The sequence below is a fragment of the Mus caroli genome, unplaced genomic scaffold (genome assembly GCF_978045245.1).
Source record: "Mus caroli unplaced genomic scaffold, Mus_caroli_1 scaffold_9, whole genome shotgun sequence".
NCBI classification, from domain to species: Eukaryota; Metazoa; Chordata; class Mammalia; order Rodentia; family Muridae; genus Mus; species Mus caroli.
Window position 1 is genome coordinate 97,213,629 of NW_028227264.1, and position 17,654 is coordinate 97,231,282.

Genomic DNA, 17,654 nt, shown 5'->3' on the forward strand with positions numbered 1-17,654 from the left:
GATCACTACACTTGGGAAAGCAAAGAAAAAAGTGTAAGGAGAGGGTGTCTTTTGAAATCTCTTGAAAAATGAATAACTGTAAGTAAATGGTTAAAAACTGACAGAATACAAAGTTATGCTTTCATATATAAGACCCCAAGTTCAACACAGTGATTTACTCTACAACTGTATTGAAAAACCTTCCTCAGAAACAAAAGTAAAAACAATTCCTCCTCTCACAGAAATATATATCTGACAAATGTGTTACATAAAACCATTACATATCTATATACATGATCATTTATCTTCAAGTGCAAAAATACTGAGTATACTGAAACTTGCTTGTATAATTTCCAAACATTCCCTGGGGACGTTTCCACATGAGAGCAGCTGCTGGCATTCTGAAGTCATTCCATTCCATGGAAATGTGAATATGGCCTTTACCAAAAACTGTCAGAATTCCCAATGTTTGAGATTAAATAACTTCATAAACTTGAGAGTACCTCTATGGATAATATCATAGAAATAGGATTCTGAGTAAAATACCATTTAAGTTTTTAATAAGTGTTATGACCGTTCGTTAACATACACTAAGTGAACTTCCTTCAGCCTTGGGAAGGGGCTGGAGTGTGAGAGAGATCCTGAGCTTAGGGCTGGGCGGCTTACCATTGCTTCTGCTCATTCGGACCAGTTGTGGATCTGTATTCATCTCTGTCTGCTGTAAGAAGAAGCTGCTCTTCTGAGGGCTGAGAAAGACACCAACCTATAGGCGTAAAGATAATCATGTAGAAGGTAATCTAGGAAGATGGATAACATTTGAAATGTAAACAAATAAAATGATCAACAAATTAAAACAAAATAGAAGGCAACTTAATATTCTGTGCATTTAACAAAATAATAATAGCAGGCTCTCATCCACACTCCTCAAATATATTCAATAACTAATTTTAGCCTTTCTCCATATCATTTGTAAAGCCTGTACCATAGGCATTATAAATATAATTCAAATTATAGATGGTTTTTCTAATGTGTCTCATCCTTTGCAACTATTGTCCTTAGCTAGAGTTAGTTCTCAACTTGACACAACATGTAGTCATCTGAGATAGTCACAATTGAGAAACGGCCCCCAGATCTGATTGGTCTAATGCTCTGTGACAGACTGTCTTGAAACTTATAATTGATGTGGGAGAATTCAGTTCATTTTAGGCAGCACCATTTCTAGGCTGGTGGGCATGGATTGCATAATAAAACTTGCTGAGCCCGAGACAGTGAGTCGACAAATAAGAAACCTTTTCCCACAGTTACAGCATCCAGCAGCCTCTCTTGAGATCCTGTAAAGCACATGTTTTACTGCTGTTATTACTACTGTTAACTTTCTTGAATTTTTGAAAACTTCGGAGCTGTTGCATAATTAATAGCACTTTCTTAAGGTGATAATGATACTATAAATATGACACAATTATAAATTCAAAGCCACCATGCTTGTCTTACACGTGATAGAAAAACTTTGTGCTTATCAGAAAATTTAGCCTTTCTTCATAATAGAAAATGACTTAATAGTTCCTAGATGAGACATCTCATACCTCACAAATTTTTTAAAATAGCTGTGCATCTTCCCAGGTTTCCCTCAAAAAATGCATAGCCTCTTTTCCATTATACACACACACATACACACCACAACCTACTGAGTCCATTTAGTGTTACTTATATTTATGTTTTTACAGCTGACTACTTGGTATTAGATAACCCAGTGTGGAGAATTATCCCTAGAGAAAGATTGATTCTCCCTCTCTCAGAAATTATGGCCTATAGTTCTCTATCTAGGATGGGGCCCCATGGGATTTACCTCATCTATGTTGGGAGATCCATTGGTGTTAGCATTACTCAGGTCTTTTTAAACATTCATGCTGTTGAGCTTTCATATGTAGAGCTCCCCTGTTTTAAGTCTGATATAATTCCTAGGCCCATGGGTCTTTTGATCTTTCCAACATATCTTCTTTAATGTTCTTTGACCTTTAGATATAAAGGTTGTGTTGTATATGAATCAAATCAGGCTGGATAGCCCTGAGTCAATTGTTCATTGCATTTTCAATCAACCAGACACCCCAGGGACTAAACCACCAACCAAAGAGTACCCATGGAGGGACTCATGGCTCCAGTTACATATGTAACAAGGGATGGCTTTATCTGGCATCAATTGGAGGGGAGTCCCTTGGTCCTGTGGTGGCTCAATGATCCAGCTTAGGGGAATGCTAGGGCACTGAGGCAGGCGTGGATGGATAGGTGGGGGAGCACCCTCATAGAAGCAGGGGGCAGGGGAGGGGATAAGGAATTTGTGGGAGGGAAATTGGAAGAGGATAACATTTGAAATGTAAATAAATAAAATAACCAATAAAACAGAAAACAAAATAGATAGGATCTGAAAATTTGCTATAAGCAATTGTACGAAATCACTCAAGAGTGATGGAATTGCTGATGGCTGATTGAATTGCTTAGTAAGTAAATTACTTGCTTTAAAACATTAATGACCTTAGTTTGAGTCCTGGAAACTGCATGAAGGCACATACATACAAACATACTACTACTAATAATGAATACATTGAATGATTGTCATTACAGGTTGATATCCACTTCTCATGTTCATCAAAAAGCCAGGCTTATAGTTATAAGCACAAATACAATGTCCTGATATAATCAAAACTGCATAAATGCCCCAAGGATGGTAGTTCTTGAATTTTGTCAATAATAAACACATTATAATTAAATGCACAGCCGTCTTATAAAGTTGAGCTATAGCTAATTATGATAAATAGAGTATTAAAATTATACTATTACTATTGCACTAATAACACAGAAATAAGAAAATTTCAATAAAATCTGCCTTGTACGTTTCCATGGTTTTTTATTTCATAGAAAAATAAAATGAAATAGTTTTCAGGAAAAAAAAAGAAAGCTGTAGCTATCTTTAAAGGCTTCTATCTGCTTTATAAAGTAATTTTTGATGAGGAGTGAGATTTATACTCATCTGTGAGTATAACAGTAAGGATTTAAAATGTGGTTACAAATTATACTGATGATAATTAAAAGTGGTGATAGTAAGATCTTCTCTAAGACCCAGGGCATCACTAGCCATGGTTAGTTGATTTCTTTCCAGCATCAGGCATTCTTCCCCTTCTGTTTAGTGGGTCCTATGTCCACTTAGATATATGTTGTTTACTGTCAGGTTCTAAATACCACTATCGCATTTTAAATATATTGTCATGCTGAACATTGTTGAGATTCGCAAGTGCCACAGATGGATAGTACTACTGATTGCTTTCCTGCCTTTGTACCTTCCAGAAATATGAAATTTCTTCTCACAGAAGAAGTTGGGTGGGTTAAACCCAACGTGAATCCTCTGAATCCTATGTCTGAAATAAGTGTCTTCAGAGTCTACATCGAACTTCTAGGAGGCATCCAAAAGCAGCAGCAGCAACAGCCTATGATGTTTTGCGAATCTCTTTGTCTCCTGTCTCCCTTAACTAACAATTTGAATAAAGATTTCATATGCCTGGTACTTGGATTTTTGTTAGTCTATAGATCCCGGAAGGAGTATTATCTTCCCAAGTGATTTAACGTGTGTGTATGTGATTTTTGGTATATAGAAAACTATACTTACATTTTTTCAAGTATCCTTAGGGTTATTTTTTCTTGCTTCTGTCTCCTTCTCTATTGTCCTCCCTCCCTCTTACAAATTAAAGCCAACCCTTCCTCAATTTTTCTGCCTCTTCCTTTATAATCACCTGTGTCTCAGCAATTAAAATGTATTTTATTAGTTTTTTTTGAGAGTCATACTTTTTTTTTTATCATTTCTACCCACCAGCCCTCCCCAAACTCTTTCCCAATTCCCTATGACCCCTTCTCTATCCGAATAACTATGTATATGTTTCAATCTTTCAAAACAAATTTGTGCTGCTCAAATATTCTTGGATGCATGGTCTGCCAATGAAGAGTGGTCAACTTACCAAGTGTTACACTCTACCCAGGGTTATACACTTACAAAATGCTGTTTGTTTGTTCCTCTCTGTGAAGCTCATCATTGCCAGTAACTCTATGGCCTGGGGAAGGATTCTTTTTCCAACTCTTCTCCCACTGGGATTTGGTCTGGCATGGGATTGCACAGGGTTTGAAGATGCTGTTAAAAAATACTGTGAGTTCTTATGTGCAGCTACCCTGCTGTGTGCAGAAGATAATGTTCCATTGCAGTTATTCATTACTTCAGGATATTACATTCCTTCTGCCTCCTCTTCTTCAGTGATCCTGAGCTTTAGGAAGGAGATTGGTTTTGCTTAGTTCAGATTGTGACTCTTTCCTGCTTTTTCCCTCTTGAAGTAACAAACTATTAAACCATTTTTTTTTATTTTGAAAGGAACCCACAGTTGAGAGATATTAAATTTTAACAGAGACTAAATATTTTAAAGGACTGAATTTTTAACTGTTTGAATTTTAAGACCATGGGACATTAAAATTTTGGAATGCTTTATAATAAGTGTTGCTATTAACATGTGATCATGGAAATAAACAGGGAACAGAGGTGGTGGGCTATGAATCATGTATTTGTTTGTCAAGTTGACAAAGGTCAGTTGTGCTGTCTGGTTTTATGTCAACTTGTCATAAACTAGGGACATCTCTGAGAAGGGAACCTCTAAGACTGGGCTGTAGGCAAGCGTGGGAGGCATTTTCTTTCTTCTATTTTTTTCCTTTTCTATAAGACATTTTCTTAATTAGTGATTGATATAGGAAGACCTACCCTATTGTGGATTTTGACATTCCTGAGCTTATGATTCTGGCATATATATATATATATATATATATATATATATATATATATTCCAAAATTTATAAGCCATGAGAGCAAGCCAGCAGTCAGCACTCTTTCAAGGCCTATATTCGAACTCCTGCCAAGGAGTTCCTACCCTGTACAAGTTCCTATCCTAACTTCCCAGAATGATGAGATGAGAGTTGATAATTTAATTCAAATAAACTTCCTCTGCAATTTGTTTTTGATCATGGCATTTTATCACAGCAATAGAAACCTTAACTAAGACAGGGACCCTAGAAAGAGAATCTATAACCACAACCTTGCTAGACTAGCATAATTTTTCCTACATGCTATATCTTACACACCACATCCACAGTGTACTTACAGATGACCATAGCTACCAGCCCTCATCAAAAAACTTCTCTTTAGAGCACATGGAGATTGTCTTTGTTAGGGTTTTACTGCTGTGAACAGACACCATGACCAAGGCAACTCTTATAAGGACATTTAGTTGGGACTGGCTTACAGGTTCCAAGGATCAGTCCATTATAGTCAAGGCAAGAACATGGTTTAGTCCAGGCAGGAATGATGCAGGAGGAGGTAAAAATTCTTCATCTAAAGGCTTCTAGCAGAATACTGGTTTTCAGGCAGTTGAGATGGGGGTCTTAAAGCTTACAGTGACACATCTAATCCAACAAGGCCACACCTCTAAACAGTGCCCCTCCATAGGCCAAGCATATACAAACCATCACAGAAATCATCAGAGAAAAATATTAACTGCACACTATGCAGAGATGGACAGATAGTGGGAGCACTGACACAATGGATACATCTATATCAAAGCTACTGTATCTATGGCTCTGGGAACATCAACGAAGAGGGGGTACAAAGACTGTAAGAGTCAGAACACCAGAAAGTCTACTGTGAAGTGGCTATCCAAAGAAGACGGGAATAATGTCAGTATCAGTAGTCATGGTAGTATGAAGAGGGGGTAGTTTAGTGGGGATCCACTCCTAAACATGGAAATACAGCCAACTAATGGATTCTGGCAGAAGGAGAAATGATGTATTCCAAGGTTGAGCCCTTTTATTGATCACCCAATGCAATATATCATTTTAATCCTGAAACCACACACACACACACACACACACACAGAGAGAGAGAGAGAGAGAGAGAGAGAGACAGACAGACAGACAGACAGACAGACAGAGGAAGACAGAGAGACAGGGACAGAGACAAAGACAGAGACAGAGACAAACACACACACAAAGTGGACTCAGCAGGTAGTATTTGTATATTTGTGCATATGTTTACATGCATGTACAACAATAATAATCAAATAAAAGGCTATCAATTTGTGTGGGTCATTGTAGAGTTGGAGGGTAGGTATATGTGAAGGGAAGAGGGAGAAAAGGGAAAGAGGAAAATTATATGATTCTATTGTAATTTAAAATGTATATATATTTTAAAAGAAGATTTGAGCCGGGCATGGTGGCGCATGCCTTTAATCCCAGCACTCGGGAGGCAGAGGCAGGCGGATTTCTGAGTTCGAGGCCAGCCTGGTCTACAAAGTGAGTTCCAGGACAGCCAGGGCTATACAGAGAAACCCTATCTCAAAAGAACAAAAACAAAAACAAAAAGAATACGAAGATTTGAGTCTCTGTTCATTCTGAATACAGACAAGTGCTGAAGGAGTTTTGGATGAACTACTACTGCCACCAAGTGTTAGGACTACAACACAGAGATATCTGTTTTTATTGAAAATATAGCATAGGGCGTATCAAGCTATTTCAATATATCACATCTGTTTGAATTTCAAAATGTCAGCAGTTTCATTAAAACTGTCTAAATAAAGTAAATGCTGGGGAATCGATATTTTCTGGGTTTCCTTAATATACTCAGTCAAAAATAAACTTAATACAATTAATAAGCAAAACTGTTGGTGATTTTATTTCCACTAATGCGATGGCCATTATTATGGCATACAGACAGACAGACAGACAGGCATATGCACATTCGTACACACACACACACACACACACACACACACACACAGTACAAAGGAAATTTTGCTAGAAAGAACTATAGTGATTGTCTTTGCTGGTTTAAGGAACTGAGAGACTGCACAAAAATAGTCCATGCCATGTAACATGGTTTCCAAGGTCTTGAGTTATGCAGGTGGCCTTTGCCCCATGAAGGTAGCTTCCAGTGAACAGAAAACTGTTAGTAAGCCCAGGCACAGTCATGAGGGAGCTAATACTTGCAATAACATAAATGATTTTCTGCTTGGTTTCTCAGGTGACAATCTAACACATTCCTTTCTGCACCGCTCGGGTCGATCCTTAGTGAAGAGACAGCTATGCTGTTCCTCAGATCCTAACCACTAGAAGCTGACATTTCAATGAATTCTGCCTTAAGCAACTTCATCTGTCATAATTTGATTATGCAAAGACAAAAAAATGACAATGTATATGGACATCATAAATGTATCGTTTGAAGCTTGAATCAGAGTGTTTCATTTCTCAACATGTAATGTACACAAATCAAGTACAAATGTCTTTTTAAAAACCTCTCATCATGCCCCCTGGTGGTAATGTTAACCGTGACAGTAAATTGCCTTAAGCCATAGCTGCATTGCTCTGCCAGTATACTAAAAAGCTTATATTACAATCCCAATGTTATATATATATATAAAAAAATCTGAAAACCCAGGAGCTAGAGAGCGGTTTCAGTGGTTAAAAGTGTGTGCTCACCCTCTCCCACTCATTCAGAGGAAAAGGGGAAGGATTGTGGTAGAGAGTGATTGGGAGGGGGCAGTGAGAGGGATACAAAGTGAATAAGTAAGATAGATAGATAGATAGATAGATAGATAGATAGATTGATAGATAGATAGATAGATAGATAGATAGATAGATAGATAGATAGATTGATTGATTGATAGATTGATAGATAGAATTTAAAACATAACAAAGAGTGTTTGATCTTCTTCCAGAGAACCAAAGTCCAGCGCCTAGCACCTAAATGGGATTGCGTACAGTAATCTGTCATTGTGACTCCAGATGATCCCACACCTTCTTCTGACTTAGGTGCCTCCTCACATGTGTTATATACTTGCACAGGAACACATAGAAAATAATTTAAAATTTTAAAAATTTAAAAATTTTAAAATAGAAAATAAAATAATTTAGAAAAATAATTTTTTTTTTTTGGTTTTTCGAGACAGGGTTTCTCTGTGTAGCCCTGGCTGTCCTGGCACTCACTTTGTAGACCAGGCTGGCCTCGAACTCAGAAATCCGCCTGCCTCTGCAGAAAAATAAATTTTTATAAATCGTGAATTACAAACCATTGCTTTCTTAAGAACAGGGCAAATACTACTGACTCAATATGCTTTAGTATTTACAACTAATAAAGACATGCTAATACCATTTTACTAAAAATCAACTGATCAAAAATAATCAATGTAAATTATTGGTAAGAAGATACACATCTTTTCTTAAAAATTAGAAAAAGGGAATTTCACCATAATAATGTCAACTATTGATCTCACCCTTAAAACCCATCCTGAGACCTTTAAGAAACGTCCCAGCTAGCACTGAGCTATATTGAGTTAGACTACAGTGCCTGCCAACCTTATAAATATGCCTCTAGAAGAGGATTCAGGAGAGCAAACGAGTCATTGCTCTGCATTTTGAGTTTAATAGGTTACTCTAAACAAGCCACTGAAAGAGCAACATCCAATAAGCCTGTGGAGTCTATATTCCTGCCGCAACTGGAGCCCTAACTCAAGAAGATTCATTCTGGTCTGAGTATGCAGAGAATCTACACTAGACCATAGGAGGTTTCAGGTCTTTGGAACATGTCGCTTCTCTAATATTTACTTGATTGATGTTCCCAATGGGGGATGTTCTGTTTTCTCTAATTCTGTTTACCACAAAAATGTGATAGTAATATTCTAAGATATTTTTCCCATCTATATATGAACAAACCTGTAAGTGTCCTTGTTCTACAAAAATGAGCTCAAGGCACAGGGGATGTCTATTGTTGCATAAGAATTAGTGTAAGGTGTTTTTTGTATATAGTATATGAGAAGTCAAAATGAAAATGATGGTTGGTACTGAATATTTAGGAGTACCTGTGTTTTGTTTTTTTTCCTTCAGTCCTCTTTCCAACCCTGGGGGCTGCACACTATATAAAACAGAACCATGCCTACAGAATGGATGAGGAACCACAGGCTTCCTAAGAGCTTCCTAAGGGAAATAAATCTGATTCATGGTCATTTTCCTAAGTCAAACACTTTGTCTTACTGTGAAAGTTAAAGGGACCTGGTGCATGCATTATAATATTCTTATAATATTCTGATTATCTTTGCTTTTGTTTTTTTCACTGAATATTCCTGTTCTCAAAATCAAGTCCAAGATAATGCCCAGTCAACAGACTAATTCTAGAGTACTAGAGTTAGTAAGCTGCTTTCTCCTGTAGGTTTATTATCACAAGGGATCTGTGAAAGAGGAGTCCATAGTACAGGGATGCTGTGAGCTCATCTCTTTTACAGTCAAGTATTTTTGGTTTAAAGACTAGCTAGCTATAAAGTCTATCAGTCCCTAGCACATTGAATAAACAGGAGAGAGAGAGAGAGAGAGAGAGAGAGAGAGAGAGAGAGAGAGAGAGAGAGAGAGAGAGAGAGAGAGAGAGAGAGAGACTCAAACTTCAGTTCCTGAATCTGTGAAACCTGGTAGCCATCTCTTAAAGAAGGCAGGGAGGGCAGTATATGTTTGGGATTGTACACACTGATGTCTGTGCTCCTGTTTCATGTACCGTGAATCTAGCTTTTGAACACAGACTGGGGAAGAAATTGGGGCCTGATTCCTGTTACTACAGCTGTCCACAGAGCTGTAGAGAATATAAATTCCACTCGGGTTGAGATGAAGGCCCTATCTTCCAACATCTTTCATCAGACTTAAGAGAGAAATTTCAAATACTCCCCATCCCCTAAAAGTTGCCAAGGTGTGAGCATTGCCCAGATTTCCCTCTGCCTTAAATCCTACGTCATAAGAACCCCTGCGAATGTTCATGGGATATCTAGTTCCGGGAGAAACACCTCCTCCTCACAGAGAGAGCCACGTCCACTCCAATTGGCTGTCGTCCTAGGCAACCAAGGACGCAAGGGGCACGCGGGGGCCCCCCAGCCAGTATTTAAAGGCCAACACTGCCCGTGCCTGCTCAGTCCGGCCAGGACGGCGACGGTGAAGCACCTGGGTTGAGAGGGAGGAGCAAGGTAACAAGCGACCACTGCCTCTCCCGTCCCCAGCCCTAGCCTCGGCGGAGGCGGGTGTGTGTGGGACCTGGGAGTGGCTCTCACATCTCATCGCCCACCAACACCTTCCTCCCCCACCATCCTTACCCCACCCAACCCACCTGGGCAAGACAACCCAGGTGCGAAAAACAGTGATTCTGACTGAAGAGCGAGCAAGTGGAGAAGAAAGAGGGGGATCCTCGTGAAGAGGGAAGGCTTGGTCACAGTCAAAGGCACGTGGCACTAGGGACTCCAACTGAGGAGGCGCTGACTATTGACCATCCGATAAGGCCAAAGTGCCTGCTCCTAGGACGCTACCACTGAGACCCAGTGGAGATCTCAACCATGACCCAGACGGTCAACGAAAGGGAGGACCCCCTCAATCTGGGCGGCGGTGGCTGGGCATCCTCCATTCCATTGCGCACCTGGTCCTCCTACCATCGAAGGCAGAGGGGCGCTCCGATGTCCAAGCGGCGATACCGCGATGGCCCCAAAATTGAGTATGAGGCTTCCAGGAAACAACCCAAGCAACAGCGCAACCCTGGCTCTTGGTTTCAACCATCCAGAGGGCCCTACTGGGCCCTGTACTCCAACTGGGAGCGCTGTGGAGGGCCCTGGCGCCCACCTCTTATAGCATTCCAGAGCCCTCTGTGCCCAGCACAGATGATCCGGGCCTATGGTCTGCACCCGCTCTGCGTCTGCTGCTGTTCCTGCTGGAGCGGGCCCTGGAACCCCGGCTGGGAGAGACCCCCGGGTAGAAAGAAGCGCTGGGGACGCAGGGGTCGTGGTCTGCGCCGCCACCCTCGTCGCTCCTTCCGGAGGAATCCACCAATAGACCTGAGCAAGATGCTGCGCCCGGTCAACCTGTCCGGGTGGCGGGCACCTGGGATGAGAGCGCCACGGAACACCACCCAGTTCATCATGAACCAGGTCTATGAAGACATGAGGCAGCAAGAGAAGCTGGAGCGCCAGCAGGCAGCATTGAGGGCACAGCAAGCCCAGGCGGGTGGCATCTCCCCAGGAGACTCCACTACCAACGATGCGCCCCACAGCGGCGTCGAAGAAGATTCGCAGTTGCCGGAAGATCTGTATGGCTTCATGCAGGATCCCTCTCTAACCTTTAGTCCTGCTCTAATGCAGCACAACCAGTCTCCCATCCCAGGGCTGGTAGAGGAAGAGGAGAAAAATGTTGATGAGTGTGACGTAGAGGTTTGTGATGAAAAAGAGGAGAGCGAGGAGGAGGAGGAAGTGGACAGAGAGTCAGAGGATGAAGATGTGGATGCGGAGGAAGTTGAAGCGACTGGCAATGGGGAGGAAGGGGAAGAGGACCAAGAAGAGGAGTATATGTTGGAAGAAGAGGGGCTGGAGGAGGGAGAACAGAGAGAGGAAGAAAAATTCTTGCCTCTGGGAATGCCTTTGTCAATCCTAGTAGGGGACGAAGAAGAAAGAGATAACTTTATGAACTATGATTACTTAAGCCAAGAACAAATAATCCCCAATGTGCCAGAGGCAGATTTGTTTATGGTACCGGACATTAGCCATTAGTCATCAGGAAGGGAACTGAGAAACGAAATGGAACCGATTTGAGGCTAATATGGATTAACAGCTTGTTAAAAACAAATTCAAAAGTGAGTTCCATTAATAAACATCAATGTAAAACACCTTGGTTGGCCACGATAAAAATATTTAAACATTGGTGTGTTTGTGTATGACTATGGGTGGGGGAGGGGAAGATTTCAGATATATTTTATTGAAAATGATTAAAGGCCAAATATTTTATTACTACAGTTTGAATATTTTTCATTTGCTGTCCCCCTTCAGACAACTGAGATTTTTGTAGTTCAAAAATTTTGCAATATTGAAAACCATTTAAATGCCACAGCAGGTTTCTGAGCTTGAAATCCACAGATGTTTGTCACATGCTCAAGGTGGATGTACGATGGCCACTGAATCTCTGTCACTGCTCTTGTAACTGAGGGTGGTTCAAAGCAGCGTTTTTCTACAGATATAGGTGTTCTACCCTCAGTTTATTTTTTTATTTTATTTTATTTTTTGAGGGCTGTATTTTGTTAACCCCGTTTGTAGTCTGTTGTGGCTTAGCTCATATATATTCCTTGTTCTACAGTGGTATGGATCTTCCTCAGAAGAACATGAAGTTGCTTCTGTAGAACTGGTTATCTGCCATGGCCTCAGCAATCCATAATCCATGCATGGAGAGGATGCCCCATGGTCAGAGGTCAACTTGCACATCTAGTTAAGATCCAAGGTAACTGCACACAGCAGCACGGCTTGGATTGTCAAGCCTTGTTCTTGCATTGATTCCTTGATTACGTTCAGAGGAAATAGAAACATAGTTTTGCAGAGTGGATTAAAGAACACAGTGTTGACCTTGGCAGGGACTGGGGGTGGGGGAATGGAATATCTAATTTTGTTTCCCAGTTTGTCTTCGTTAAAAAGGAGAGTAAAACCAATGTGTAAATATGAGCCTGCATGAATAATCTCTGATAATCTGTAAGCAATTACCCAAGGATGATACCTCATTCCAAATACCAACTGTGGTTCAAACATTTTAAGACATAAAAACACATTTTCTCCTGCTTGCTTAAGTTCCATTGACAGCATACACCTAGAGTCATCCTAGATGAAGGATTTGAATACAACTTCTTCTGAATTACACTCTGTCAGTCCCCCTTCTTATTGTGTTGATCTCCTTCTTGTATATTGGCATTTACTTTCAGGACTATAAGCTATTAAGTAATAAAAGAATTAAAGCTGTCCTCCTCATTTATATTTAAGTAATAGAAATCAAATCAGCTGTACTCTGGTGTCCAATAGGATGAAGATGAAAAAAATTGTATGATTCTAAAAATCATACCAAACAATTACAATTTACAAGAGTAAATCACAAACATTTCCATTTCATTGTAAGGAAGTTTCTCTTTCTGTATGATTCAGTTTCTAAATGCCCTATATTAGTTGACTATTAGCTGCCTTCTAACTGTATGTATATATAAGGAAAACAACCTTTTGCCCCTGATACCACTGGTCATCCCGTACACATCAAAACTCAATCATGCTTCACCCAAAACACGAAACGCAAATATCACTGTCAAATCTATGTAGGTTTCAAGATATCTATTTAGGTTTACATGTCTTTACAATCTCATACCTGGACAGTTCCCACTTTTCTTGTGAAAGATACTTTTATTTTTTATTTTTTTATTCATTGTGAATTTTATACATGTACACAATGTATTAGGATCATATTTACCCTATTGCATTTTTTCCCTGGGTCCCCCAACACATCATCTTATCGTCCCAAATTTGTGGATTCTAAAACATTAAATTCAGCACATTAAATGACTCTAAAGTTAAAACATTTTTTATCACTACAAGGGATTTCTTAGTCACAGTCCTATTGCTATGGAAAGACCATGACCAAAGCAACTCATAACAGTTTCAGAGGCCACCCCTTTATCATGACAAGGACCATGACAGGCAAGGTGCCAGAGAAATAGTTGAGAACTACATCTTGATACACAGGCAGAGAAACAGTGAGAGCAAGCCTGGGATTGCCATGAATTTTTGAACCCTCAAAGGCCATCCCCAGTGACCCACTTCCTTTAACAAAGCCATATCTGATAATCCTTACAATCCTTTCAAATAGTGCTATTCCTGGTGACTATTCAAATCTATGAGCTTATAGGGCCATTATTAACCAACTACCACAGAGATGTAAGCAAATGTTCAAATTACATTCTACTCTAGGGATTATCATTCAACAGTTCCTGGACCAGAATTTGTTACTATTCAACAAGCAATGTGAATGATAATAACATGACGATACTCCACCAAAACCCTTCTGTCTGAAGGAACACCATTAAAGAAAACACAAATCATAAGGAAACCTTAGAGTGAGGTTGGGATATTTCTTATGTGTCTGGGGGTGAGGAATACAGAGTCTAAGCTAACCAACAGCTGGGAGGAGCTTTGTGACACAGAGGAACCAAGGACTGACCAAGAAGTAGAATCTCAAGGAAGAAACAGTCAATAAGAAGCAAAGAGGTAAGCAAAAGTCAATATCTACCTAGTGCCTGTGCTTCTCTGTATCGTTTGAAAGACATAAACAAGTCTTAATAGTGGCTCATTACTTAAGATTGTTTTGTAACCAGACACTGTGATGATCCTGTAGAGTAAATGAAATAATGAAGCAACACTTGAGTTGGAGAGATCGGCACTAATATATACCCGCATTACACATTTCATATACTAGGCCACACGTTGTCACTCAATGAAGTGTGTTGAGTTTTGTTTTGCATGATTGTTGAACCTACTCCTTACCTTCCATCCAGGAACTGTACACAGCTTCATCAGAGAACTTGAAGAATGGATCAGAAATGTTGAGCATTAGTGTGGCTCAAAGTAGACCCAGTGTGTATGTTTGGAGGTTAAGGTACACTGGCAGGAAAAAACATGTCCCAAGAAAACTTATTCTTAATGCCATTTTAAAAGTAGATCAGTTGGTCATGGTTATCTACAGCTGACATTTATCCTTCACTTTCAGGAATAGAGACATTTTGTTAAATAATCAGAAAACATTTCGAAGGCCTAGTTTTGATAAGTGTCATCACTGTCTTTTAGAGATAAATAGACAGATATACATATGTTCGACGAATACTTGTTATTTAATATGCATTATATTATAGTAATTGGATAGAATATAGGTTCTAATGAACATTGTGAGAAAAATTACTCAAGGTAAAACGGGTCTTATTGTTAATTCTCATTAGTTATTTTTTATTAAAGGAAATCAAACCCAATTTAAAAAAATCATAAAAATTATAGACATTATATGTATTCTAGTATTTTCCTTTTCCAGCCATAGACTAATGGACACATAACGCTCTTTCTGTGGTAATGCTGACTTTCAGAGAATGAAAAAACACACTTGATAGTTACAAGTCAACTTTGAGCCCTGAATACAATTTCATAAAAATCTACACTTCTATATATAAAGAAGACGTTATTTCCAACAAATTCTGTTTCATCCAAGTTAAAAACAAAAACAAAAACCTGAATGTCTTTCCAGCTACATTAGCTAATGAAATCGAGGAAATGATGCAAACATCAATTGATAGGTATTCTTTGAGGGAGAGGCTTACTTAAAATGAAATCTGGAAATGTTCAGGATTCCACAGTGCAGTTACAGCTATGATGTAGCAGTCAGGTTTATACATTTACAGTTCTTATTTATATTTAATACATCCGAGTCACTGTATTGGGTTGTTAGTGTACACAAAACAAACTCAGGATGTGGCTGCGCCTTAGTTATTTCATTTTTAGCTGCTATGTATGTATTTAATGTATTGCAAAATTAATGAGGACATATTTAAAATTAAAGTTAGCTGATAGATGAAAAAGAAGTGGATACATGGTAAGAATTCCTGAATGAATGCTGCCCTGGGGCCATGACATGTGAGAGAACAACTTTGTTTTTGTTTTCCCAAGGATAGTGATAACACTCCATTATCACAGAGACTGTCTATGAAGAACAGATACCCAAGATTTAATAGTTTTCTTATGGATCATAAATCATTGTATATTAGTATATGTTGAACTAAATTTTATGGTGAAAATAATGACCCTTTAATTTTGAACATTACATCAGAATAGTTCATTAATGTCAGGAAATCTTGTTCTACCTCATGATACTAAAGTCAGTCTGACCTAACAATGAACAGGCTTAACCTTGATGTCTTCTTTAAGCAGTTGGTAAAATTTTACAAATAAAAGTGCCTAGTGCTTTGATGTTTAAAGTAAACTCCATGAACAAACAGAACTTGAAGAAAGCTTAGAAGAATTTCATATTTTTAAGCTTTAAAAAATTGTCATTTACTATTAGTGTGATCTCAGAGAGGCTACCACAATTTTGGCTTTTAGTTTTCCTTATCTATATTATTTACATGAAATCTAGTGAGATTAATCAAACTTAATGTTACTATTGATACATAGTATCCAAATAGTACTTGTCCCTTATTAAAACAAGTAATATGAAATTTCTCAATGAGCAGAATGGTTGGTTGACTCTTGTCTTATTTTCTCTGGTTTAACTTCAGACATATACATTGCTCAGAACTTCACACAGAAGAACCATTCATATTTCCATAATTGGATCCATTCCTCAAATATTTCCTGTTCTTTATTGTGCAATTTCCCCTTCCTCCTAGTCAATGATGAGTTTAGGACTGACATTGTATCATGACTGGTGATAAAAATTATGCTCTATAGTAAGCAAATGATATTAGTATGCTTTATTTATTTATTTATTTTGGTTTTTCGAGACAGAGTTTCTCTGAATAACCTTGGCTGTCCTGGAACTCACTCTGTAGACCAGGCTGGGCTCAAACTCAGAAATCCGCCTGCCTCTGCCTCCCAAGTGCTGGGATTAAAGGCGTGCGCCACCACTGCCTGGCTAAGTATGCTTTATTTTCAAAACCAAGATAGTTGAAGAAATACTTCAAATGCTGATATAATTGAAGAAATAATTTCATAATACTTGTTAAATGGTTTATACTAGTTATATAAAGATAATTGAACACATTAACAATATGTAGTTATATATAATATACAACAATATATGCTGTTAATATGCTTGTCTTGTTCATATTTAATATATATGTATATATATATATATATTTATGTATGTTTCAACAAATACATACATTTTGGGTAGAAAATATGCAAGTAAGATATTTCTCATTAATAATTAAAACAAAGTTACACTCAAATACTCATGAATTAATGGACAATCTTGGAATTTTGTAATATGACAACATCATTTGTAAGTTATTAGTTGAAAAAATGCATATGCTTCACTTTAAAAAATTCATTATAGATGAAGATACAATGACAATGCTGAAGAATAGCAACATCCAGGATAAAACTATAGGAAGATGCACTTTAGATTCCAAAGCACATTTGAGCATATGCAAGGTTCTTAGCATACTTTATCAATTTTAAATGTGCAGCTACTCTCACAACATACATTTTACTTACCAGTTACATAAATAGGGAAATTCTAATGAGAAAATAGTTTCCTTTCCCCAGTTTTATATTTTTAGTTCAGAATTGTAAGCATGCTTTCTTACTTGAACAAACTTCTCTGTAGTCAATTTAGAATATTATCAGAAATCCATGTAGTAAACTTCAGGCTGTGTGTGAGTGTGTGTGTGTTTGTGAGTATGCATGTGTGCATATGGCATTATGTATGTTTATATACACACATACATATGTCATATGTATGTTTGTATATACACATGCATACATATAATATATATATACACACACATACACACACACACATATATATATGGAGAGAGAGATATGGAGAGAGAGAGAGAGAGAGAGAGAGAGAGAGAGAGAGAGAGAGAGAGAGAGAGAGACTACATTAAAATATTAAAGATAAACAAGGAGGAAAAGAGAAGAAAGGAAGAAAAGAATAAAAGGGATGGAGGAGGTAAGGAAAAAATTTAGAAATGATCTAAGTTTGGTCTGAATTCTGATAGCAAAATGTGGCCTCTT

At 38.4% G+C, this 17,654-nt stretch overlaps 1 protein-coding gene across 1 annotated transcript; it reads left to right on the top strand.

The window, feature by feature from the left end:
• Positions 1-9,967: 9,967 nt before the first annotated feature.
• On the top strand, positions 9,968-11,835 carry Ccer1 (coiled-coil glutamate rich protein 1). Its single transcript, XM_021174722.2, has one exon. It carries the CDS (start codon positions 10,419-10,421, stop codon positions 11,616-11,618), a length of 1,200 nt encoding a protein of 399 aa, XP_021030381.1. The 5' UTR covers positions 9,968-10,418; the 3' UTR covers positions 11,619-11,835.
• Positions 11,836-17,654: the final 5,819 nt, after the last annotated feature.